This window comes from Lepus europaeus, chromosome 5 (assembly GCF_033115175.1).
Source record: "Lepus europaeus isolate LE1 chromosome 5, mLepTim1.pri, whole genome shotgun sequence".
Classification (NCBI taxonomy): Eukaryota; Metazoa; Chordata; class Mammalia; order Lagomorpha; family Leporidae; genus Lepus; species Lepus europaeus.
The window spans coordinates 15,013,137-15,039,583 of NC_084831.1; the positions used below are offsets into that span (position 1 = coordinate 15,013,137).

At 59.5% G+C, this 26,447-nt stretch overlaps 1 protein-coding gene across 2 annotated transcripts in view; it reads right to left on the reverse strand.

Annotated features, from left to right (window-relative positions):
* The window catches only part of ECE1 (endothelin converting enzyme 1), a 108,579-nt gene that overhangs the window by 13,740 nt on the left and 68,392 nt on the right, over window positions 1-26,447 (reverse strand). For both annotated transcript variants that reach the window (XM_062190580.1, XM_062190579.1), the window contains 6 exons: window positions 15,879-16,000; window positions 14,473-14,619; window positions 13,516-13,581; window positions 12,234-12,425; window positions 5,396-5,538; window positions 4,326-4,440 (listed from right to left, as the gene is read on the reverse strand). In XM_062190580.1, coding sequence (XP_062046564.1) covers window positions 4,326-4,440; window positions 5,396-5,538; window positions 12,234-12,425; window positions 13,516-13,581; window positions 14,473-14,619; window positions 15,879-16,000 — 785 coding nt within the window. The remainder of the gene's footprint in view (window positions 1-4,325; window positions 4,441-5,395; window positions 5,539-12,233; window positions 12,426-13,515; window positions 13,582-14,472; window positions 14,620-15,878; window positions 16,001-26,447) is intronic.

A 26,447-nucleotide genomic window follows, 5' to 3' on the forward strand; every position in this document is an offset into this window, starting at 1 on the left:
ACAACAGGACGCCTCCCAGGGACCCCAGCCCCAGGGACAGCTCCAAGAGAGGGCACAGCAGCAGCAACATGGGAGGAAGCCACGTGTCACTTCTTCCATGGTCTCCTTCCCCCGCCACACCCCAGCAGCTGGGCCCAGGAGTGCCTGGGCTAGTCGGTGAGCCCCTTGCTGCTGCCCAGGTCCCCTTTACCCTGAAGAGCAGGTGGCCGCAGCCACACGCACCCGGGCCAGCCTGATTCACGCCTGGCCTGAACTGCAAACACTCAGCGTCCCCTGCACACAGATGGCGAGCACCAGGTGGAGTTTCTGCACCTAACAACATACCACCCAGCGCACTGCCCGTCTACACAGCTACACGGGGAGGCCCGGCTCCACCTGCACCCGCCTGGGGGTGAGGGGCACAGACGTGAGGGGACACGGGGGAACTGTGCTAAGGGGGTGCTGGCTACACAGGTGCTCCACAGTCAAATCCACTCAACCGCACACGTCATGCGTGTGGTTCACCTTACAGCATGCGAACTGTCCTTGTCAACAAACAAACACAACAAAGTCTTCCAGGCCAGGAAGAAGCAAAGGAGAAAGGGCTGAATTTAGAGGCCTACGTTCTTCCCAGCATCCCAACCGTGTGGCACCTGCACGCCTGCCTTCTGCCCCCACGCTCCCACTCTCCTGCAGCTGGGAGCCCCGTGAAGGAGGTCACGGCTAGGGACCCCAAGGAGCCTCGGGGCTGTCACTGTTGGATCACAGATTCCTGGTTTTCCCAGGAGTCTCTGCATCCCCTCCTGCATCCACCCTCACTCGTGGGCCACTGCTGCTTCACGCCCTGACTCTGCTAGGCCTTTGGAATCAGCCGTGGGCCTGCCCTCGAGGGTCTCAATGGAAATGCCCAGAACACCCAAGGCGGGAGTCAGGCACACCCTGGGGATGCTGCCAGCTTTACGGAGTGCTTGCCACGTGCCGGGCCGCCCCCCACCCAGCACACGGTAACGCCCGGGGCAGGTGCTCTCTGTGTCACCCTTTGCAGATGAGGACGTGGGATAGTCACTTGCCAGGGGAATAAGTGGCTATGCTGGGATTTGAACCCAGGGAAGCTGCAAGGTTTCACTCTCGGCCTCCTGGGCACGCTGTCTCTGCAGGGGGCAGGTGGTCCCAGGGGTGGGGTAGGGGCGCTCACTCTGTGAGCCAGCTGGGGGACAACAGGAGGGGCCGGCCGCAGGCCTCCTCTGCCCAAACGGGCCGTGCTGTGAGCCCTTCCTCGTGGTCACCCAGGAGCAGGAAGCAGCAGGGGGAAGAGAGCTCCCCAGCAGGGGCTGCTTCCTCCCAGCCAGAACTCCCACGTCGTAGGTGGAAAATAACCAGCGGCAGACAGCTGGCTTTGGCCTTCAGCCAGACTGGACTGGCTCGGGTGAGCAGGGCAAGGTCCCGTCCCCCCTTTTTACAGAGGGGAAGACTGAGGCCCCACCCCAACCAAGCGATTGCCCAAAGCTGTGCGGTGCATCGCAGCCTGTCACAGCCGGCATCCCGCACTGCTCCCTCCCCTGGAGGAGCGGCGGGGCCCAGGCTGCTTTCCCTGTGACAGGTGCTCTCCCACGTGGAGGCCGTGCACAGGGGGCCCGAGAGAGGAGGTCAGCACTTATCCCACATTGCAGATGAGAAAACCGGGGCTCAGACGGGAATAAAGACTACCCACGGCCATGCAGCAGGACACGGCTCCGGGCCGTGCTGGACACCAGCAGGATGGACCTGGCCTGAAGCTGGCAGCGGCCGTGGTGGGAGAGTGGGGAGGGCGTGGTGAGAGATTAGGAAACAGGGGAGCGGGACCCATGGCCCAGGGGCATCCAGGGACACGTGGCTCACAGCATCCACTGAGGGGGTCTCCCACCTGCCCTCGCCTCTGCGGGGGCCTCTCTGGCCCCCACCTGCTCTGAACGCCAGATCAGCACCCCGCACTTTGAACTCAGCCCAGGGATGCTCCTTCTGTTTGCTAATGAATGCTCACTGGGGTGAAATACGCCTTAACACCTAAGGTTACCACCTTAACACCTAGGGTTACCACCTTAACACCTAAGGTTACCACCTTAACACCTAGGGTTACCACCTTAACACCTAGGGTTACCACCTTAACACCTAGGGTTACCACCTTAACACCTAAGGTTACCACCTTAACACCTAGGGTTACCACCTTAACACCTAAGGTTACCACCTTAACAGGGTCGAGTGCACTCACTCTGCTGTGCTACCAATTCCCACAGACCTGAAACTCCGCGCATTTACCGAGCAATGACCCCCACCCCCCAGCGCCTGGCCGCTGCATGGAAATTCAGTCTCCGCTTTCGCCTTCTGCACAGCAGTGGTTGAGAGGTGTGGAGTTGAGGGGTGCAGGCTGTGAGGTCGGGTGTGCTGGCTCTGAGAGCCCACTGCCCTCCCCCCCCCCCTGCCGTGAGTGACTCAACAAGTCCCGGCCCTCACTGAGCCTCATCTGTAGAATGGGAGAGGAGAGGGGCCGGCCGTGGTGCAGTGGGTAAAGCCCGCTACATGGTCTTGGGCCCCTGCACCCACGTGGGAGACCCGGAAGAAGTTCCAGGCTTTGGATCGGCCCAGCTCTGGCCATTGTGCTCATGTGGGGAGTGAACCAGTGGATAGAAGATCTCTCTCCCTCTGCCTCTCCTTCTCTTTCAAATATATGAATAATATTTTTTAAAAATACATGGGAGAGGGGCCGGCACCGTGGTGCAGTAGGTTAATCCTCCGCCTGTAGTGCCGGCATCCCACATGGGCGCTGGTTCTAGTTCCCGGTTGCTCCTCTTCCCATCCAGCTCTCTGCTATGGCCTGGGAAAGCAGTTGAAGATGGCCCAAGTCCTTAGGCCCCTGCACCGGCATGGGAGACCCAGAAGAGGCTCCTGGCTTTGGATTGGTGCAGCTCTGGCCGTTGCGGCCATTTGGGGGAGTGAATCAGTGGATGGAAGACATTTCTCTCTGTCTCTCCTTCTCATTGTCTGTAATTACCTCTCAAATAAATACATAACATCTTAAAAAATAAAAATAAATGGGAGATGAGAATACGAGTGAGGCCCCATGCGCAGGGCTGCTGCCGGGACCTGGTGACATCAACTCAACTGTGGTCGAGCCTGGCTGCTTCCTCACCTTCCTCACCTCCTAAGCCTCAGTTTTCTCATCTGCAGGCTGGGAGGGTGTGGGATGTGGTAGGTGAGTGGTGCTGTCCTGGGTCCTGATGGACCCTTCCTGTGGAGTCCCAGGGAGGCCAAGCGTGGCAGGGCACGGAAGGCATCCAGCCCAGGGCAGGGGCAGGAGCACTCAGCCGGGGACGACTCTGTCCTTCCCTGGCCAGCCCCAGGGGAGCAAGGCTTATCCCCACCACCCTCGCCTGAGGCCCCTTCCTGCCAGAGGATGGGGGACAGGGAGGAAGAGCTCTTCCTGGGAGGAACTCCAGTGCCAGGGGCAGGGACTGCACCCTGCCTTCCAGCCCTTATCTGGTCCCGCCCACCCCACTGCACTCTGGGAGGGCTTGCTGGGGGCTGTCCTTGGCGGGATGCAGTATCGGATCAGCACATGAGGCCGGATCCGTTCCCCCCTCCTGCTTCTGCAGCCTCTGAGCCCCCACCTCAGCCAGCTCCGTGAGCCCCCGTGAGTGACCAGTCATCAATGGCACAGCTCTACAGATGACAGCTGGGCCCTTGACAAGGATAGGTGGGTGTGGAGCTTTCTCCTGGGAGAGGCTCCCAAGGGGCAGGGACTGGAAATCTCTCAAAGTGGGGACCCTCAAGGTCATGGGGGGGGGGCATCGGGAGGTGGGTGGAGCCCCCTGGCCTGGGACCTGGGACTCCTGCTACCCTAGAGGGCCCAGGGTGTCCCCAGGCCACAGGCTGGGCGGGGACAACAGGAACAGGAATACATCTCTCTGATCCCATGCTGAGCAGAGCTTCTGGGGAAGGGGCAAGGCTGGCGAGGGTCCCAGGGCCAACAGTGCCCACTCACAGGGGTCACACAGGGAAGCTTTGCCCCTCATCATCATCGAGAAGGGGCTGGAGGGAACAGCACAGAGGACCTCTTGCTAACAATCAGCTGAGTTGCTAGGACTTCCGGATGCTTCTGCTCACCCCACCTGGAGCCCTTCTGTGCTCCCTGGACACCTGGGCAGACCTCTTCAGGGGCCCTCTTCATTCTCTCCCTCATCGTCTACCTCCTGGCAAGTGCCACGGCCCTGGGAAGGTACCGTGGTTGTGCCAGCCACCAGCCCAGGGCCTGGCACACAGCAGGTGTCCAGCGTATGCAGAAGCACGGGAATGGACAGTAAGTGGCTCACCTTCTTGGTCCCGTACATGACTTCCATGAACTTCTCGTCGGCATCCTGAAAGCGCTGATCCAGGAAGGAACTGGTCTTCCGCACCAGGTTCCAGATCATGTAGTTGTTCAGCAGGCTGGGGCGAGAGGGGACCAGACAGGCTCAGAAATGTCCTGAACGGGAAGTCTCACTGCACGTCCTCTGCTCGCCACTAGGGGGCTCTCAAACCCAGCCTTCCAAGCTCAGGCTCTGTCACACCCGGGCTTGGCCTGATGACTCACTAAGCTCTCCTGGACCCCAAGCCCGGCCTCAGAAAGCCCCTCAGAGCCTGGTGCAACCATGTGCACGCCACAGGTGCAAGATAAATGGCTGCTGCTAGGCTGCTTTGAGTCTGGGAGCCATGAAGCAGCAGCCTGGAGACTCCGGCTAGATGGATTCACACTCAGTGGAATACTATGTAACCATGAAAAATGATGTCGGCAGAGGATCTGGGATGACAAGGGGAGAATGACAGAAGTCATGAGCAAAGGAGACCACACATCTCATCACAGTGATGGAAAGAAACCCATGTGTTAGAACGCCCCTTCCCACGCCTTTGCTCTTCACAGATACACACACGTGCATAGACACACGTGTATAAGAGCAACAGTGATGCTCTGGGTAACTAAAAATCTTTTCCCCATTTTTTTTTACTGTAGTTTCAACATTTCTACAAGTCTCTAAAGTTTTAAAAGTATCATAAATATTAACCAAAAATAAAAATAAAAATAATAGCTGACATGCCCTGAGTCCCGTTACAAGCCAGGCACAGCCTGGAAACAGCTCCTGTGGATTGCGTCATTGAATTCTCACAAGGCTCCTACTCGGCAGGTGCTACTTTGTTCCCCATTTTATGGTTGAGGAAAATGACCTTGAGAAAAGATAAGAAGCTGGCCCAAGGTTACCAAGCTGGCAGAGAGGAGCTGGGGTTGGAGCTGCACTGTGGCCAGGTGTCCTGCTGCCTCAGGCAGCCCAGGCGGGGCCCGTGCCCTCCCCTCCCACGCTGTCCTGCCAGGGAGGGGCCGCCCCCCCCCCCCAGGGGCGTACCCTACCATCTGTCGGTGGTGTTGATGAGCAGGGAGACTTGCTCGAGGTATTCTTTGTCGTAGACCACGATGGGCTCGGACTCGTTGATCTCCACCGGGTAGAAGATGGTGTTGAGAAAGGGCAGCCAGTTGATGGCAGGCGCCAAGGTCTGCAAGGGAAGCGGACAGCGTGACGCCTGGTGACAGTGTCGGCCCACGACTCCTACTGCCCAGGTCTCCTCGGACCAAGGGGCCCGACGGGGCACCGGGCAGAGCCTCCACCTTTTGTCACAGATGCTGTGATACAATTTATTGTTTAAAGGGTCTTTAAAAAATTCTTACTCATTTACATGAGAGGCAGAAGGCGAGAGAGAGAGAGAGAGAGAGAGAGTGCTTCCATCTGCTGGTTCACTCCCCACAGACCCCAAGGAGCCGAGGCTGGGCCAAGCTGAAGTGGGGAGCTCCATCCAGGTCTCCCGTGTCGGGGACAGGAACCCATTTACTGGAGCCAAACTGGTGCCCCCGGGGGACGCTGGCGTTGCAGGCGGCGGCTGAACCCACGGTGTCACAGCACCTGCTGCCGCTGCTGTCATCACTTTGAAGAGTACAGCGCAGGGGCACTGAGGTCACTCACACCACTGTGCTCCCATCACCACCTCCACCCACAGACGTCATCTCGCAAAACCGAAACTCCGGGGCAGGCGGGCCACAGAACGACAAATGCTGCAGGCTGCACTGACAAAGGTACTCGTCAGTAGATTCTTCCGATGCCCCTGTGAGGCAGGCAGTCACAGCCCCACCCCCCCTTTAACAGATGCAGAATTTGAGCTAAGGGGACTTTCCTGAGGTCACCCGTCAAGTGGTGGCTGCGCAGGTCTAAAACCCAGGCTCACTCATTCTCTGGGTTTACAGGGCGGCTGCTGGGGCAGGGGCGTGGAGCAGCCAGAGCGGTGGCGTGCACGGGGAGGTGGCTAACAGGCAGTGGCAGCGGGGTGCGTGGAACTCTGTCTTATGCAGGTCAGTGTTCCCACCAGGACACATCCCGAGCCAGCCACAGGGACTGCCACACGTCCCCGCCAGCCAGTGGTGAGTGAGCAGAGAGGAAGCCACAGCGGGGAAGGAGTGGCCTGAGGCCAGCGTCCCCAGCAGCAGCCGGCTCAGACGCGAGCTCTGCCATGGGGACAACAACCCCTCCTCCCAGAGCTGACTGCTCTCGGCTCAGCCTGCCTTCTTCCTCGCTGGCCCTCTCCGCCCTCCCTCCCTGGCAGGGACCCTCCAGGGAGGTCAGGTCTGGGGCTATGACATGCGAACTGTGCTGGTGAGATCGTCACATGGGGCTTAGCAATGACAGCCGCCTGACCCCAGGTCTTGCTGGCAAAGACCCAGGAAAACTGACGGCTTTCAGAATGTCACCACTGACGCAAGTACCCAGGCCAGCAACTGCGGGCACCTGGACCACGCTGAGCAAGGCACAGATACGAGATGGAGGGAGATCCCTACCTGCCCAACACAGCCGGTGCCTTTAGGAGAGCAGGTGTCCCGGGCAGGGACAGTCCCACCACCCCGAGATAAGGAGATGCAGGCTGAATCCTAGGATTTCGACCCTTTCAACCTCTGTTGTTTTAGCAAACTCCTAACTTCAACATGTGTGCCTGCTCCATCTCCATGGACACAGCTGCTTTAATCACCTAGGATGCTCTACGTGTGACTCAAACCCGCGGGGACACTCTGATGAGCCCTGTTTTCCACACTCACAGCCAAGCAGTACTGCTGGTCACCAGCCCAGCAGCCTGGGCAGGCTTGAAAAGTGGGCAAAGGCCAGTGTTGTGGAGCAGCGGGTTAAGCCGACGTTTGTGATGCCGGCATCTCACATCAGAGTGCCAGTTCGAGTCCTGGCTGCCCCTCTTCCCATCCAGCTCCCTGCCAATGCACCTGGGAAAGCAGCAAAGATGGCCCATGTCCTTGGGTTCTTGCACCCACATATGAGATCTGGCTGGAGCTCCTGGCTTTGGCCTGGCCCAGCCCGGGCTATTGTAGCCATCTGGGGAGTGAAACAGTAGATGGAGGACTATCTCTCTTTCTCTCTCTCCCTCCCCTTCCCTCCCTTTCTCTGTAACCCTGCTTTTCAAATGAATAATTTGTTTAAAGCAGTTGAGAAGAGAATGGTGCTTTCAGGTTTCCTCTGGGTGGGGGGAGAAATGAGGATTGGGGAGCGGGCTCAGTGCCCCCAGAGAGGAACGGTCAGGTCCTCAGGCCCCCGAGAAGCAATGCAAGGATGGGGGCTCCATGGCTTTGGCTTCGAGCTCTGCAGGCAGCTAGCCTGGAACCCTCCCGCACTCTGGCAGGGCTAGCCGAGAACCACGCTGCAGCCCCGAGCGAGCGCCTGTCTTTGAGTCACCCAGAGTCTGGGGAAAAGAGACAAGGCTCCAGCTACTAAGGAACAAGAACATTTTTTGCCCCTGGTAAATCAACTTGGTTTAGTGCTGAGGACCTGGGCACAAGGCCAAAAGCAAAGGATACTGATACTAAGGAGGAAGATGACAACCACAGTATGTTATGCTTCGACTGTGCACAGCAGGTTACAAGACCAAATCTCATCCTTTGCCTCATGCTTTTTTTTTTTTTTTTATTTGACAGGTAGATTTAGACAGTGAGAGAGAGAGAGACAGAGAGAAAGGTCTTCCTTCCATTAGTTTACCCCCCAAATGGCTTCTACGGCCGGAGCTGCACCGATCCGCAGCCAGGAGCCAGGTGCTTCTCCTGGTCTCGCATGTGGGTGCAGGGGCCCAAGCACTTGGGCCATCCTCCACTGCTCTCCCGGGACACAGCAGAGAGCTGGACTGGAAGAGGAGCAACCGGGACAGAATCTGGCACCCATATGGGATGCAGGTGCCGCGGGCGGAGGATCAACCAAGTGAGCCATGGTGCCGGCCCCGCCTCATGCTTTTAAAATAATTTATTTGAAAGAGAAAGAGAGAGAGAAAGAAAGAGAGAGAGAGAGAGAAATCTCCTATCCACTAGTTTACTCCCAAAATGCCCACAACAGCCACGGGTGGTCCAAGCTAAAGCCAGGGGCCCAGAACTCAATGTGGGCCTCCCACATGGGTGGCAGGAACCCAAGTACTTGGGCCACCACCTGCTGTCTCCCAGGAAGCAGGAAGCCTGAATCAGGACCTCAATATGGGATCTCAACCAGTATTTTTTTTTAAAGATATCTATTTGAGAGGCAGAGTTACAGAGAAAGGGACAGAGAGAGATTTTTCAGTCCACTGGTTCACTCCCCAGATGGCCACAATGGCCAGTGCTGGGCCAGGCTGAAGCCAGCAACAGGGAAGCAGGAGCTTCATCTGAGTCTCACATATGGGTGCAGGGAACCAAGCACTTGGGCCATTTTCCCAGGCCATCAGCAGAGAGCTGGATCAGAAGAGGAGCAGCTGGGACATGAACTGGCACCCATATGGGATGCTGGCACCTCAGGTGGAGGCTTAACCCACCATGTCACAGCACCAGCCCCTCAAGTAGCATCTTAACCATTGAATCAAATGCCCACCCCTGTTGGCCTTAATCTGTGCCAACCCCACGGGTAGGCCAGGCAGATTCCTACCTAGGACACGAGGCTCCAGGCACCCAGCAATTCTTTAAATGTCAGACATAATGCTTTTTATAGACACCTAAACCCATTTCTTCCAGGAGACTTTCTGTAGTTTTCTATCTTTTCTCGAAGGAACCCAGGACTTAGAGGTGAGAACCAGTCTCTCCTGTGAGGACAGGGGCTGGGTCTCATGGGTCCCAGTCCTGGCTCACAGCAGGTGGGAGCCAAGGAGCAAAGCCCTGTTGTACAAGCAAGAAAACCAAAGCTCCAAGGGGACTCTTATGGGATGCGCCCAAGGTCCTGGCAGAGCTGGCTGGGAGCACGCTCCTGACTGCACGAAAATCCACCCCTCCCTGCACCCTGGCTCTCCTGGTGAGGCTGTGAGCGAGAAGAGGCCTCTCCTTCCTTACTGGGAGGCAGACAGCTACGCGACGGGGAGAGGACGCCTGGGGGCAGAACACGGCAGCCGCGCTGGGCCTGTTCCACTGCACTTGGCATTGATGTCGGTACCACGGCCACCGAAGGGGCTGAGGCAGGGCTGGGCCCCTCTCGGGCTGAGAACTGGGCCGCTGGGGCAAACCACAGTAAGCTGCACACACAGCATCTCCCTGGACCTCCTGGCCTCGGAAAGGGAAAACAGTGCCAGATGGTGCCTAACAGAGGCTGCCGATCTCCATAACAACCCAGTCGGCACCGAGGGCAGCAGGCAGCTGCAGGAGGCCAGGCTCGCTAGCCCGCATCCCAGGTGCGTGGCGGCACCTCTGCCGTGACACCGTTTCAGCCTGACACTCACCTCCCGGAGCTTCTCGCCGCCCCTGGCTCCCAGGGCCCTGCTTCTTTCGGCCAAAGCACTTAGCGATGTGAGTGGGACTGTTTCCCAGGGGGCGGCCCCACACCAGCCCGGAAGCACAGTCGTCAGATGGGAGGAAGGGAGGGAGGGAGCCGGAGCTCTTCCCGAAAGGAGTGGATAGGCAGAGGGGAAGGAACTGGGAGAGACATTTGCTGGTGACCAGTACACGAATGGCCTGCTCTCCAGGGAGGGGCCAGGCCCAGCCAGGCATTCCCTGGTGACGGCAAGGAGCAGAGCTTGAAGGTAAAGCCGCCACCTGTGACACCAGCATTAGCTATGAGCTCCGGTTCTGGCTGCTCCACTTCCGATCCAGCTCTCTGCTATGGCCTGGGAAAGCAGTGGAAGATGGCCCAAGTGTTTGGGCCCCTGCACCCATGTGGGAGACCTGGAAGAAGCTCTTGGCTTCAGTCTGGGCCAGCCCCAGCCATTGGTCATCTGGGGTGTGAGTCAGTAGATGGAAGTTCTCTGTCTCTCCCTCTCTCTGTAACTCTTTCAAATAAATAAATAAATAAATAAATCTTTGAAGGAAAAGAGAAGAGAAGAGCTGGAGGCCCAGGCGTTCGGCCCAGTGGTTGAGATCCTGCCTCGCACCCTAAAGCACCTGCGCTTGTTTCCCAGCTCCACTCCTGATTCTAGCTCCCTGCTCCTGCACACCCTGCGGGCAGCAGGTGATGGCTCAGGTGACGGGACTCCTAACACCCACCCGGGGGACCTGGTTTGAGTTCTCACCTCCAGCTTTGGAGCAGCCCATGGCAGGCACTGGGGGAGTATACCAGCAGATGGAAGCTTTTTTGTTTTATTTAAAAAAAAAAAAAAAGATTTATCCACCTGCAGCGCCAGCACACTGGGTTCTAGTCCTGGTCGGGGCACTGGGTTCTAGTCCTGGTTGCTCCTCTTCCAGTCCAGCTCTCTGCTGTGGCCCGGGAAGGCAGTGGAGGATGGCCCAAGTCCTTGGGCCCTGCACCCGCATGGGAGACCAGGAGGAAGCACCTGGTTCCTGGCTTCAGATCGGCACAGTGCGCCAGCCGTAGCGGCCATTTTGGGGGTGAACCAATGGAAGAAAGACCTTTCTCTCTGTCTCTCTCTCTCTCACTGTCTAACTCTGCCTGTCAAAAAAAAAAAAAAAAAAAAAAAAAAAAGATCTATCTATCTATCATCTATCTATCTATCTATCTCAAAGGCAGAGATACAGAAAGAGAAGAAGAGACAGAGAGAGATCCACTGGTTCACTCCCCACTGGCCACAACAGCTGGGGTTGGGCTAGGCTGAAGCCAGGAGCCAGAAGCCCCATCTGGGTCTCCCACGTGGGTACAGGGGTACAGGGGCCCAAGGACTTGGGCCATCGTCTCTTTTTTTTTATTTAAAGCTTTCTTTATTTATTTGAAAGACAGAATTACAGAGAAGCAGAGGCAGAGAGAGAGAGAGAGAGAGAGGTCTTCCATCTGCTGGTTTGCTCTCCAAATGGCTGCAATGGCTGGAGCTGGGCTGATCTGAAGTCAGGAGCCAGGAGCGTCTTCTGTGTCTCCCCATAAGGGTGCAGGGGCCAGGCCATAGCAGAGAGCTGGATCAGAAGTGGTGCAGTTGGGACTCAAACCGGCACCCACTTGGGATGCCGGCACTGCAGGCAAAGGCTTAGCCTTCTGCACCACAGCGTCGGCCCCAGGAGTTCTCTTTTTCTTTCTGTGTCTCAAAACAAACAAGTGAAATTGTAGGAAAAAGAGAAAGATAGAGATTAAACAGGATCCACTTTGCTAAGTCCTCTGCCAGCCCAGGGGCCTAGCACGAGGCCGTAAAGTAACACTGGATGGACTGCAAAGAAGAGACCCCCAGGCCACCAACTCTGACCCTTCCAGGCCCAGGCGGCCACCAGGGGGCAGCCTTTGGCGGAGGACCTGGGCTTCCCTGGTGGGTCGCACCAGTTTCAGGCAGCATCCCAGGTCTGATTCCCCGTTAGGCCTCCAGAGCGCAGCCAGGGGCCATTACTGGGGCCGTGACCAGGAGTCCAGCCCCGCAAACCGCGCCCGCGTCCATGCCCAGCTTCCCTGCCAGGAGCTGTTCTGGGCTGGACCACCCCTCTCGGTCACGAGGCACCTGTGCTTGGTGCAGGGGAGACTGGGAGTGCCCCGTCCAGGTGAGCCGGTGCTGGCACGGCCCTAGAGTCTGCAGGGAAAGGCTGCTACGGCAAAGGCAAGAGTCTGGCTTAGAAGTCAGTCATCTGGTTGCTGCATGGCCTTCGGCAGCCCCTTTTCATCTCAGAGCCTCAGTCTTTCCATCTGTGATCTGGGGATAACGTTAATCCCTCCTTCACCGCTCCCAGCATTGGATGAAGTGGGCGTAAGACCCCGGCCCTGGCCCCCGGCCCCAAACCCGGCCCGGAGCCCTGAGGCTGCCTCAGCCTCCGTGGCAGCTGGCGCACAAGTTACCTGCAGCTCGGCCGCCGTCACCTTGTGGTAGATGAGCTCCTCGTCTCGGCGCTTCTCCTGGGGGATGGTGATGTTGGCCAGCGCCGTCTCGAACTCCAGGATCTGCTGCATCTGGGGCCTGATGGAGTCCTCATCCCCCCCGCCCAGCAGCTTTCCCAGCTGGACCATGTAGTTCAGGTATCCGGTCAGCACCTGGGGGGCCCGGCACCCCGGACAGTCAGTGGCTGCCACCTGCCGCCCACTGGCCCAGGGACGGGCAGGATGGGGCAGGGCCGGCGTGGCCCAGTGCAGGGACCCAGGGGGGCATGTGCTTAGAGAGGACTGTGGTACTGGCTCCGCCCGTTCCTCACAGCCGTCAGGATAAAACCCCAGGGCCTTTGCATGGCCCACCTGGCCCCACAAAGGCCAGTCCTCTCTCTGCCCCGTCTTCCCTGCTTGTCCTGGGTTTCTTCCCACTCTTGGAAAAGAGCTTTTCTGAACCCCTGTCCCCGGATGTAAATTGGGTCCCCAGGAGAAACTGCTCCCCCTCATCACAATGTGCAGCCACACTTCCTGCAGGGTGGACAGGTAAGTAGTATCTGCCTCTCTTCCCAGATCTCGGGCCCTGTGGATGCCACCACGCGGGTCCCGTCTGCCACTACGGCCCCGGCCTCAGGCCCTCAGTTGGCCCTGGAGCAGGTCTCCCTGGAGCTTTGTGAGAGGCAGGCCAGGCCTGGGGGTGGTGGACAGGCGCGGGTTGGAGGGGATGGTGGACAGGCACGGGTTTTGGAGGGGATGGTGGACAGGCGCGGGTTGGAGGGGATGGTGGACAGGCACGGGTTTTGGAGGGGATGGTGGGCAGGCGCGGGTTGGAGGGGATGGTGGGCAGGCACGGGTTGGAGGGGATGGTTTCGGAATAGTTGGCCCTGGATGTGCTTGGCCTCACTACCTCCTGGCTGTGCGACCTTGGGCAGGCCACACAGTGACTCTGAGCCTTCTGCGCTCCCTGGAAAAGGTGAGTGATGATTAACACCCATTTCGCAGATGTGGTAAACAAAGCCCAGGGAAGTCCAGGATCTCTGTAGGGTCACTGCGGGGTTACAGGTCAACTGCACACAATGTCATCACCACCTCTCTCCAGAATGGGGGTGATGCCTGCCTGGCCCATCCATTATGCCGGGGGCGCCTCTGCCCGACAGCCTGTCACCCGTTTCTGAGTGATCGCTTCCAGCTTCAAACACCTGTGCTGGGATGGACAATCAGGGGTGGGGATGGGGCGCTGGGGCCGGGGCCACTCTCTCACCTTCTCGTTTTCAGTCTTGTTCAGGTAATAGTCTCTGGAGGGCAGACCCAGGCCGGACTGGTCCACCTGGAGAGAGGCAGGTGTCAGAGGGAATCCCCCGTTGCCCTGGGGACAGTGGCATCCGAGGACCAGCTCTGGTCCCAGCAGGAGCACAGCTGGTAGCTGAAGTCACAGATGGGCACAGCCAGGGATGGGACAGGCATCTTCCTGCCCTCACAGATGGGAGCTGCAGGGGTTCCGGGCCCTTCTGAAGGGCTGGGCAGAGCTGCGCCCCCTTTAAACAGCGCCGAGCCTTGGCAAAGCACCCCTATTCACCCAGCACGTCCCAATGGCCACAAGTCACCCGCAAGCTGTGTAACCTTGGCCAAATCACTTCCTCATCTGGGAAGCACAGGAGCTAACACCCCAACCCTCGGAGCTGGCAGGCTCTGCTGAGCCCTGGGCCCAGGGGAGGCTCCTTCCTGATAGCTCTTCCTGGAGCCTTCAGGCTACACTTGACATAGGGTGGCGTAGGTGCCACGATGATTGACAAGGGCACTGCAGCTCAGAGAGGGTGAGACACTTGCCCAGTGTCACACAGTGAGTAGAGACGGGCTGGGGACTCTGCCTGTGACTCCAGCCTGGAGTTCCCCTGGCTCAGGAGGGAGAGAGGGACTCCATCATTCTAAGCAAAGCCACAAAGGCCAGAGGCTAAGGTGGGGGCCAGGCAGAGGGCTCCCGTCATGCCCCAAAGTTGACATTATTCCCGGGGGGCCCATTGTGAGCAGTCAGAACCTGAAGACTCGCACACAGTGCAGCGGCCGCCCCAAGCCGCCTGGCCTGCGAAAGCCGCACCCTTGGGGACCCCCAGAAACAGCCCCGGCTTAGAAACCAGCAGCTGCCACCTGCCCAGCCCATGCTGCTCCACCCCGCAGCCTGCGAGGTTCCACCCAGGAGGAGGCCACGCCCCTTCCTCACCTGGATCACGTTGCTATTGGAGTTCTTGGAGTCGGCACTGACGTAGACAGAGAAGAAGGGCGAGGTGCGGTAGTGGGCGGTGACCACCTGCAGTGTGTCCTGGAAGTTGTCCTTGGCCCAGGGACCTGTGATGTTCCAGCCTCCGAGCTGTGGGGAGGAGCAGTGCACAGGGAGGTGATGAGGTGGCCGAAGCACCTGGATGCCAACTCTGGCTCTGCAGCCGACTTGCTCTGTACCCCTGGGGCAGCCATCCACCTCCCTGAGCTTGAGAGCGAATGAAAGGCACGGTCTTCACGGTCTTCAGCCGGGAGACCACGGATGGAGCAGAGACTCCTCCTGGCAGTGCCGGCCCTGGAAGCACCGCCCAGGGAGGCGGGCCCGGGAATGGCAGGGGCCTTCTGCCTGTACACTGAACCCCGGGGAGGCGCTTCCTGCTAAAATCCGCACTTAATTGTGCCAATGGCAAACAAGTGCTGCGTGCTTTAAAAAGTTCAGTAAGTTGGGGCCGGCGCTGTGGCATAGCGGGTTAAGCTGCTGCCTGCAGTGCCGGCATCCCATATGGGCGCCGGTTCAAGTCCAAGCTGCTCCACTTCCGATCCAGCTCTCTGCTATGGCTTGGGAAAGCAGTGGAAGATGGCCCAAGTCCTTGGGCCCCTGCCATCCACATGGGAGACTGGGATGGAGTTCTAGGTTCCTGGCTTTAGCCTGGCCCAGCCCCAGCCATCGCAGTCATTGGGGAGTGAATCAGCGGCTGGAAGATCTCTCTCTCTCTCTCCCTCTCTCTCTCTCTCTTTTTCTCTCCCCTCCCCTTCACTTTGCCTTTCCAATAAATAAATAAATATTTTTAAGAAATATTTTTGGTTCTCCCTGGCTGGGCACATGCCCCATGTGAGGTCTGTGCATGGGAGGAGGGGTGGGGCAGTCCCTGGTGCAGCCAGAAAACAGGCCCGCCACCCTCTGTCTACCCAGGCAGCCCTCCTTGGGGAGGGCTTGCTCGGGAGTAGGGGCCCCGGGTCAACGTGACCCTCCCGCAGAGCGAGGGCAGGTTTGGAGCCAAGCGTCTGTGTTGGTGCTGGTGTGTGGCACACACCCCCGTGCACACGCAAACACACCCTCCAAGGAAAGGACGTAGCAACACAGAGGCCCGGCTGCCCGAAAAGGATGGCGCCTGTCCCACTCCCAGACGACAGACGCCCACAGCAGATGTCGCCACAAATGTGCACAGACATCCCTGGCCACGCAGAGATGCGCACACGCACACAGGAGCTACACGGCAGCGGGGGTGGCGGCTGCGGGCGGGAGGTGGCCTGTGCATGGGTACCTGTGAGCTGGGGGGCAGAAGCCACAGGGGGCAGGCAGGGGGGTGGGTGGAAGGAGGCAGGGGTCGCCCGGGGTGGGGGGCCCACCTTCTCAATCAGCTCCATCAGGGGCTTGGCCCTGAGTTCCTCGATCCTGGTCTCGTTCATGCACGCACGGTAGTACACCTGGGCCTTCCTCTCGGCCTCGCTCACGCTGGCTGTGGAATTTTCTGGAATGACAAGAGAGTGGAGTTTGCCCCCTGGGGGACTCGGTCTTCTCAGGGGCTTCTCAGGTCCTTGGCTGTGAACAGGGCTATCAGATCTGCCAGGGGTGGTGCGAGGGACCTCTGCCTGCCAAGGTGGAGAGTGTTCCTCGCCTCCCCGGCCAATGGGGTCGCTCACACAGGCGCTCCCGCCTGGGGCAGGCCGCAGAGGCTTGCCTTGGCTCTCGGATCCCAGACGTTTCTCGTGATAATGGCTGCAGCTGGACGGTGCCCCAAAGGCCTCGTCATTCGGAACTGGCGCTGTGCTTCCTGATCCAGCCCCTGCAGGTTCAGCAGACTCGCGGGAGGCCCAGGAGCCCTTTCCACTTCCCTCCCCGGCCCCAGCAGCCAGCGTCTCCACCCTGTGTGGCTTCTCGACCTTACCCAGGGTACCGGGGGACTCTGGTCCCCACCCTGCTCCTCAGCACGGGAGGGTCCTGTCCACACGCAGTGAAAGCCACTGCTCTCTGCAGTCAGGCCGGCAAGCACCTCCTGCGTGCCAGGGCCTCTGTCCCCGAGTGCTCACGGCAGCGCCAGACCTGCCCATCCCCCACCCCTTCACTTGCTAACCTTGCCTGCTTCCTTCAAAGAGCACCTCCCCTAAGGATGACTTTTATTTTTATCATTAAATTTATTTCTTTTCATTTTACCAGAATGGCAGAGAGACAGAGAGAGTGCTTCCATCTGCAGGGGCACTCCCTAAATGGATGCAACAGCCAGGACTGGGCCAGGCCGACGCCAGGAGCCAGGACTCCATCCGCGTCTCCCATGTGGGTGACAGGGGCCCAATCACGGCTGCCTCCCAGCATGTGCAGCAGCGGGATGCAGAAGTGGAAGTGGTGGGGCCGGGATACGAACCAGGCACTCTGATATGGAATACGGTCATCCCAGTGGCGACTCAAGCACGGAGCCACCTACCCCATCCTCCAGGAAGACTTTTCTGGTGGAATTTATCCCTTCATCAACTCAACAGTTATTAGATGCTTGCTTCGCACCATGCACTGAGCACGGAAAATGTCATCCCTGTCCCCACGAGGCCTCTGCACAGAACACTGCTCAGCGTCGGGGCCTCTCCCAGGGGCCTCTCCAAGGCGGCCCTCCCTAGGGGCAGGCACCTGGCCTAGCAGTCACGGTGCCTGTGTCCCACATCACAGTGCCGGGCTTCCATATCTGTCTCTGGCTCCTGCCACTCCTGGGTGAGACCTGGATGGAGCTCCCGGCTCCAAGCTTCGGCCTGGCCCAGCCCTGGCTGTTGCAGACATTTGGGAAGTGGCCCAAGGGATGGAGATTGCTCTGTCTCTCTCTGGCAGAGCAGATGGAGCCCTCTCTACCTGTCAGTCACTGTCTCTCAAGCAAATTTAAAGGGGCAGTTGTGGTGCGGGGGTTTGGGCCCCCGCTTGGGATGCCTGCATTCCATATGGAAGGGACAGTTTCGGGGTCCGGGCTCCTCCACTTCCGACCCAGTTCCCAATGCATCCTGGGAGGCAGCAGGTGATGGCTCAAATGCCTGGTCCCTGCCATTCATGCAGGAGACCTGGATGGAGTTCGGGGTCCCTGGCTGTGGCCTGGCTCAGCTTGGCTGTGGCGGGCATTTGGGGAGTGAACCAGCAGACGGCAGATCTCCGTCTCCTTCTCTGCCACTCTGCCTTTCAAGCAGATGAAAATAAACAAACATTAAAACAAACCCACCGTGAGCACCTGGCGGCCGCCGCACTGGGAGGAAAGTGGAGCTTTACGTTTGTGACCTGCTCCCCACCCCCAAGGAGCTGGGTCTGCTGGTGGACACGGACAGGCAGGGGACACCGAAGTGCCTTGAACAATGCCAATGGCACAGAGAAAGTCACTCCCTCTGGGAAGGGGGAGGCGTGTGTGACAAGGTTAGAGGCCTCCTGTGTGTTCTGTCTGAGCTGCTTCTCCAAGATGAAGAGCTGCCCCAGGTAGAATGAGGGAAAAGGCTGGAGGAGAGGGGAGGGAGGACAGTACGGGGACAAGTGAGGGACATTAAAGGGTCTGCTCTTTAGGGAAGAGAGACCCGCTGGGCATAGCCACTTGGTGCAAAGCGCCAGAGTTGTTTGCTGAGCCAGCCCTCGCCAGCCTGCCATCTGGCGCTTACCATAAGCAGCACCACGGCCCCACCGGGTAGCGAGACCCCCGGCCCCACTGAGGTCAAGGTGACAGCCCAGAGGAGACGATGGGATCAGTGTGCAGGGAGATGCAGAGACAGATGCCCCTGCATGACGGGGACCTGTGCAGGGTGGGTACACAGAGCCCCGAGGGCCACCTCTGGGAGCACCTGGGGAGCAGTAGGAACAGGCCCCAGACACGGGGAGGGTGGCAGCCGAGAGCTGAGGCTGCTGCCGGCTCCCGAGACTCAGCAGGCAGAACAGGGAAAGTAGAGGGGCCGTCTCCACGGCAACGCTCCCAGCAGCTGGGCTCCTGGGAGGGAGAGCAGGCGCCCCTCACTGCTCCCTGGTCTCCCGAGCCATGACCCTGAAATGCCAGGGGGTGGGGGAGGAGGCCCCTGGGCGAGCCTGGCACCTCCCTCCCCCAGAGCCCAAGGCTACTGAGATAAGAGTCCCCAAGCGAGGTTCTCCAGGAACTGCGTGGCTTTGGTAACCACAGGGAGTTCCAGCTCAAGGCTGCCTGGGCCCCCTCTCCCTGGCATCTCTGCCTGCAGCCAGGACTGAGCGCCTGGAGGGACCAGCGCCTCCGGCAAGCATAGCCCCCCTCTCACCTTTGCTGAGAGGCTGCCCCCGATTAAGTGCAAGCTTCTGGGGACTGTGCTCCCTGGGCTCCCCAGTGTTTATTCAGTTCTGCAGTGCGGTGGGGTGGCTGTGGGCTGGGTGTGGAGGGCGGGGACGGGGCACGGACGCTGGCCTGGCTGTGGGAAGCCTGCAGCCTGGTGGAGACCCACAGCCAGGAGGAGACCAGAAGGCATCGGACAGTACAGGGGTGGGGGGCGGGCGCCCAAAGATGAGCTCAGTGTGCTGCGGGTGCGGGCCACGCCTGGGCTGACGCCCCTGCACCCCTGATTCGGTTTAGCTGTCTGGGCTCCTCTGGGTGGGCCTCAGAGGGAGCGGGGGATGTGCTGAGAGCACAGAGCTCACCAGCCCACGTGGGGAACAGGGACACCGTGTCTGGGGGACGAGATGCGGAAGAGGCCGGGTGCCGCTCAGGTTGTACGTGGGGAGAAAAGGGGCAGGGACAGGCAGGACCTGGGGGCCCCACCAGGAGCTGGCCTCCACGCCCCTCAAGGCTGCGCCCGAGGGAGGTGGCTGCTTTCAAAGGGAAACCTGCTGCCATTTTCTCACTCGGAAAAGTGTGCTCTCCTTCCCGGCACCCCTGTCGCTGCTGATTTTCCAGAAGATTCCACGGGGCAGAGGAAGCCAGCAGCCCCCAGGGCAGCTCCTAGGACTCAGCTGGGCACACTGTGGAGACAGTGGCACCTCCAGGGCCCTGATGGTGTGGGAGTCATCTGGCCGCCTAGGGCCAAGCAACAGGTATTTCCTTCCAGGAATCCTGAGTTCTAGAAACTTCCTCAGTCACTTGCCCAAAGTCAGGGAGAGGAGACAGCACACCACCTAATCGCCTGCTTCCTCCGCTGAGAGTTTTTACTGGAACGCCCTCTCCCGCGTCGCCTGGCGGGAAGGAAGTGCACGCCCAGGCGGGCAGGGTCGAGACTGCTGGGCAGGAGCTCAGTAACCTCCCCTGCTACTGCCCAGAGCCCAGGGCCGACCCCACAGCAGGGCCGGCCCCACAGCAGGACCGACCCTATACCAGGGCTTATCCCACACCAGGACTGACCCCACACCAGGGCGGGCCCCACAGCAGGACCGACCCTACACCAGGGCTGATCCCACACCAGGACTGACCCCACACCAGGGCCAACCCAACACCAGGGCCGGCTCCACACCAGGGCCGACCCCACACCAGGGCCGGCTCCATACCAGGGCCGACCCCACACCAGGGCCGATCCCACACCAGGGCTGATCCCACACCAGGGCTGATCCCACACCAGGGCCGGCCCCACACCAGGGCCGATCCCACACCAGGGCCGATCCCACACCAGGGCCGATCCCACACCAGGGCCGGCCCCACACCAGGGCCGGCTCCACACCAGGGCCGACCCCACACCAGGGCCGGCTCCATACCAGGGCCGATCCCACACCAGGGCTGATCCCACACCAGGGCCGATCCCACACCAGGGCCGGCCCCACACCAGGGCCGACCCCACACCAGGGCCGGCCCCACAGCAGGGCCGGCTCCATACCAGGGCCGATCCCACACCAGGGCCGATCCCACACCAGGGCCGGCCCCACACCAGGGCCGATCCCACACCAGGGCCGATCCCACACCAGGGCCGATCCCACACCAGGGCCGGCCCCACACCAGGGCCGGCTCCACACCAGGGCCGACCCCACACCAGGGCCGGCTCCATACCAGGGCCGATCCCACACCAGGGCTGATCCCACACCAGGGCCGATCCCACACCAGGGCCGGCCCCACACCAGGGCCGACCCCACACCAGGGCCGGCCCCACACCAGGGCCGGCCCCACAGCAGGGCCGGCTCCATACCAGGGCCGATCCCACACCAGGGCCGATCCCACACCAGGGCCGGCCCCACACCAGGGCCGATCCCACACCAGGGCCGATCCCACACCAGGGCCGATCCCACACCAGGGCCGGCCCCACACCAGGGCCGGCTCCACACCAGGGCCGACCCCACACCAGGGCCGGCTCCATACCAGGGCCGATCCCACACCAGGGCTGATCCCACACCAGGGCCGATCCCACACCAGGGCCGGCCCCACACCAGGGCCGACCCCACACCAGGGCCGGCCCCACACCAGGGCCGGCCCCACAGCAGGACCGACCCTACACCAGGGCTAATCCCACACCAGGGCTGGCTCCACACCAGGGTCAGCTCCACACCAGGGTCGACCCTACACCAGGGCCAGCTCATACCAGGGCCAACCCAACACCAGGGCCAGCTCCACACCAGGGCCAACCCCACAGCAGGGCCAGCCCGGTGTTTGTTTTAGATAAAACCACAGACTCCCTGCAGATCTTCCCAGGCGCCTCAATCCGCCAGGACCAGGACCAGAGTAACCGAGACACCATCAGCGCCTCCTGGGGCCCATTTCAGAGAGCATGCCCAGGAGGCGGGGGGGGGGGGGGGAGGGGGGGGAGGGACTTGTGGTGGAGGCGGAGCCAGCCGGCAGCTCCCTGGAATTTGAACTTGGGCCTTCTGGGGCCTCTCTGAGACACTGACCTGGGGCCCCAGCATATGGGTGCGGCCATGGGTGTGCCTCTGGTCATGACAATTCCCCAAGTTCACAGGAAGGAGGCTGGGTAACTTGTCTGCGGTCATACAAGTGGCGGGGTGGGGACTGAAGCCTCAGCTCTGCCTCCTGCCTTTTCCTGCAGGGACGATCGGAAGCTAGAGGCGCCCCAGAAGCCCCAGACACTGTCTCCCTCCCTTGAATCAATCAATCAGCCAACCCATCCACTCAACCATCCCCAAAGTGAAAGGCGCGCCCTGGCTGCAGCCACTGCCCAATAGAAAGCCTTCAAGCCTTTCAGAGCCCTTCCTTCCAACGTGCAGTGGACCATTGAGTTGAGAGGAAACTGATGTAGACATTAGATATTGAAAAAACACCAAAATAAAGGTACGAGGGGCTGGCGCTGTGCTGCACCGGGGTAAGCTGCCGCTTGGGATACCTGCACCCCGTCCTGGAGGGCTAGTTCAAGTCCCCGCTGCTCCGCTTCCTATCTGGCTCCCTGCTAACGTGCCTGGGAAGGCAGCAGAGGACAGCCCAAGTACTTGTTTTCCAGGCACCCACGCAGAAGCCCTGGATGGAGGTCTGGGCTCCTGGCTTTGGCCTGGCCCTGCCCCAGCCATTTGAGGAGTGAATCAGAAGATGGAAGATCTTTCTGTCTCTGTCACTATGCTTGTCCAATAAATCAATACATCTTTTTAAAAAAAGAGTATGGGATGTCACAGGGTGTTACAGGGTGCCACAGCAGGAACATGGACACATTTACACGTCACGGGATATTCCGTGTGTATTTCTCAGGGAGGCTGGTGTCGGGGCAGAAAGGAGGCTGGGCCGCCATTGTGGCACACTGGTGCAGCCACCACCTGTGACTGATCTAGCTCCCTGCTAGTGCACTTGGAAGGCAGTGGAGCACGGCCCAAGGACTTGGGTCCCTGTCACCCACTGGGAGACCTGGGTGAAGCTCCTGGCTCCTGGTTTTGGCCTGGCCCAGCCCTGGCCACTGTAGCCCTTTGGGGAGTGAACCAGCAGATGGACGATCTGTCTCTTCCTGTCTGTCTCTCTCTATGGCTCTGCCTTCCAAATAAATAAATCTTTTAAAAAAGAAAGAAGGGAGACTGCTAACTTGACGCTCAGTTGCTGGAATTGTTACGACAAGCAGGCATTACTTTGTCCTTTGCATGTATTCCTAGAGAATAAAGTACAGTGAAGTAAGCAGGACAGGCACACGCCACAGGGTTACAGCTGAAGCCCCACGGGCCATTACACGGCCAGGAGGAGGAAGCAGGTTTGGAAGTCTTGATGGGTTTGGAGGGGGTGGTGTAGCCGCTCGGGAGCGGGTGATGGGCCTGGTCCTCTTCCTTTCCCTGATGATGAGTGGCCACGCTCTTGTGCCCCCAGAGCCCAAGAGGCAGCCACCCTGGTCGCATGGGGGGGTGGCGGAGCATGGGCGGAAGGCACCTATGTCTCCAGCGGCTGAGGTCGCTCTCCCTGCCCCCCACCCCGGATCCGCCTGGGGGGCAGGCCTGCCAGAGGTCATGAGCAGATGTCACAGCCATCCTTCCTGGCCGGCAGGGCCAAGCCTCACTGGCACCTGGAAGGTCCTTTCTCCTCTAGAGAGAAGCCCACCCCAGGCCACCTGGAGGTAATCTGGGTGCCCCCTCCCCAGTGACTCCAGCTTCCTTCCAAAGCCCGCTGGCTGACCTCTCTGTGCGGGCAAAGCTGAACCCAGCCTGGTCTAAGCCCAGGAATGCAATGGCCCCACACCTGCTCCTCAGGGGAGTATCAAGTATCAAGTATCAAGGCCATTTATGAACTGGTCCCCATGGGTGAGCGTGGGCAGAAGGGACCCCAGGACGTGCCCCCTAGGGCACTCCTGCTCAGTATGACATGGGGGATCCCCAGCTACTGAGCTCATCAGACCTGGCCTGGAGAGCTCAGCCAAGAGGCCAGGGGGAGAGGAGGGAGAGGAGGCCGGCGAGCCACACTTCTTGGGGAAGCAGTGCTTGGTGAACTTGGCTCCGGTGAGTCAGTGAGAAAGGGTGCAGGTTTTAAGGCCCCACAGTGCCAGGCCTGCACGCCAGCTCACTACTTCCCAGGAAATATATCTCCTTTGTGTTTACTGGCCTCATCTGTAGAATGGGTACATACAGCCTACTCTGGGAGTACTCTGAGAATGAAATGAAATGATACAAGTACAAAACCCACGTGTCACACTGGTGCCCTGAGCCTCCTCCTCTGATGACTGAGACAACAGCAGTGCTGCTACAAGTCATCAAATAAGCAGAGAATTACTTTTTCCTCGGCCAGGCATATCCCTCCGGACGATCGCGGTCAACTCCTACTTGCTACGTGAGGAGCGGAGGTGAGGGGTTGGCGGCCTCCCTGTGGTCGCAGGGACTGCCTGGCAGAAGTTGGGGCTGGAACTCGCTCACCACCTCCAGGAAGGACAGCTACGCCTTGCCGAGCCCTCACCAGGTGCCAGGCCTGGCGCTGAGCCCTTTGACCGGCAATCAACTCAGCACACACAGGTCTTGTCTGTGTTAGGTGGCTCTGTTAAACCCATTTCACAGATGTTGGAACTAAGCAGGAAAGAGCTGAGTGACCTGACATGCAGCCCAGCTAGCATGCAGGGGCAGTCTGGGTTCCTGACGCCACCAGACCTTGGCCCAGCGGTCAGGGGCTTGAATGCATGATTCTGGCTGTTCCGTGCCCGGTCCACACCTACTTGATCCTCGGGTAACCCAGGACTGGAGGCCACTCCTTATGGGTCCTGCCAACTCGGGGGTGGGGCAGCAGGGGACGGATCCAATCTTGGCAGAAACCCAGAGTCCTCCCGACAAGAACCAGTTCCAGAAACAATAAGCTCACACCCCGTGGGCTCAGTACACGAGGTTGGAGGACGTGTCCACCTTCCTTCCCCCGCCCCAGCGCGCCAGCCCTCTTCCCTCCAGGCTGCAGGTATGTCCTCGGCCATGCTCCACTTCTTGGAGCCTCAATGCCCGCATCTATAACAGGACCACCGACCCCTCCGTCCCAGGTCGCTGTGAGGATTCATGAGGCAGCAGGTGCAGAGCGGGTGCCGTGGCCAGGGCACGGTGGACACTTGGAAGTCTCTGTCGCCTCTGCCCTTTCTCCAGGTCCCCGGAGCGCTCTCCCACAAGGCGGGGAGGGAGCTGCATGTGTCCCCTGTGCCCGAGGAAGCTGATGTGGGACAGGAGAAGGGACACAGGACCAGGAGTTAGGGGAAGCCCAGCTCTGCTGGCTTAAGGACCCCTCTGAACCTCGGTTTCGTCTCCTGTCACGTGGGTGAACGGTACCGTGCCAGCTTCCACCCTGCAGGACCAAACAGCATCTACAGACGAGCCGAGTACACCGTGATGTGCTGTGCAAAAGTCCAGGTTGAGTAGCAAGAGGGAGAGCCAGCTACACAGCAGGCAGGCCCAAGCACAGCCTTTACGTAATTCTGGCTTGGTGGAGGCACGGTTCCCATCGTATTAGCGAGAAAACAAGCCCAGAGAGGTTGTGCACCTGATCTACAGCGGCACAGCAATGGTATAGTCAGGGCCCAAACCAGGCCCAGGCCCTTGGGAGCAGCGGAGCTGGCCCAGCTTGTTCCACTCCCTGGCCGGTTCCCTGCGTGGCTAGGTATTCAGGCGCTGGGGAAGGGGCAGCCCTAAGTTCTGGTCCGGCTGCCCTTGAAGCCTCTAGTTCTGAAAGGAAAGGCTGCAGCCCCTCCCAGAGCGCCCTGGACAGCACCGGGCAGGCAGGGAGACGTCCAGGCTAGGCTGTGCCGTCTCTGGCACACAGAGTTCCTCCAAGCCCTGGGGTTCAACTCCAGACTCTGCCATTGCTGGAACGTGGGTCCAGGATGGAACTCCCCGGGCTTTTTCTCGCTTGTTCGATGAACGAGCTATGAACATTAAGCAGAAAAGTGACCTTCCCGGCTCTGCGGAGGCCTGGGGTGCTGTGTTGGCTGCTGGTTTTAATACTGCTGCCGCTGCTACTGCCCACCCTCGACGCTGCACAGCACAAAGGTCTCCTGTTCCCACTCGCATCTAAAAGATGCAGTTGTCTTGAATCCGTAATTGTCATAGCAACATCATTTCTTATGAAATCTTCCTTTGAGATTTGTCTTCATTTAGCTATCTCCTTATAGTTTAACTTCTTTGGAGTATTTTGAGGGTTTTTAAAAAAATGTTAATACGTATTGTCAAAGCTAAGATCCAGGGGCTGGCGCTCTGGTGTAGTAGGTTAAGCCTTTGCCTGTGAGGCTGGCATCCCATATGGGTGCCAGTTCGAATCCCGGCTGTTCTACTTCAGATCCAGCTCCCTGCTGATGGCCTGGGAAAGTAGTGGAAGATGGTCCAAGTGCTTGGGCCCCTACACCCATGTGGGAGACCTGGAGTAAGTTCCTGGCTCCTGGCTTCAGATCAGCCCAGTTCTTGCCACTGCGGCCATCTGGGGGAGTGAACTGGTGGATGAGAGATCTCCCTCTCTGTCTCTCCCTCTATAACTCTGCCTCTCAAATAAACAAATAAGTTTATTTGAGTTCCGTCACTGAGGAGTTAACTGACTGGGTTTCGGGGATCGGGCCTGTCTCAGCATTTAGAGGCCCAGGAGGGGGCAGGGGTTAGCAGGACAGGGAAATGGCAGGGTCCCAGCTGCCATGGGCTTCAAGTCAGGGCCTCCATGGCCCAGCTTAGGGGCTGGGATTTCGTGCGGGATGAAGATCCCTCTGGAAGAAGGGAATTCAACAGAAATTCATCAGTAATATGCTGCAAACAAGATAGACGTGGGATCCTAATTGAAGCACAAAACCACCAATGCCAAGGTCAACCAGAGGGGCAGGAACCTAACAAGGTGCGTCTGGTGGTCTCGCACACAGGACTGGATACCACGAGGCCAAGGGAGAGCCCTGTCTACACTGAGTGTGTAACCCTCTGAGCAGCTGCTGTCCTAACTCTCAAGGGAGCACAACCTTGAAATCTGATCTACTGTGTCCAGCTTTCAGTCCCTTGGCTTACAACTTTTAAAACTTTTAACAGAGACCAAAAGCTAAGCTGCAGCTTGAAGCCACCAGAGTACCAGCTCAGCTACTAGTCCCTGGGCACCTGCTCCGTGCCCCACACACCAC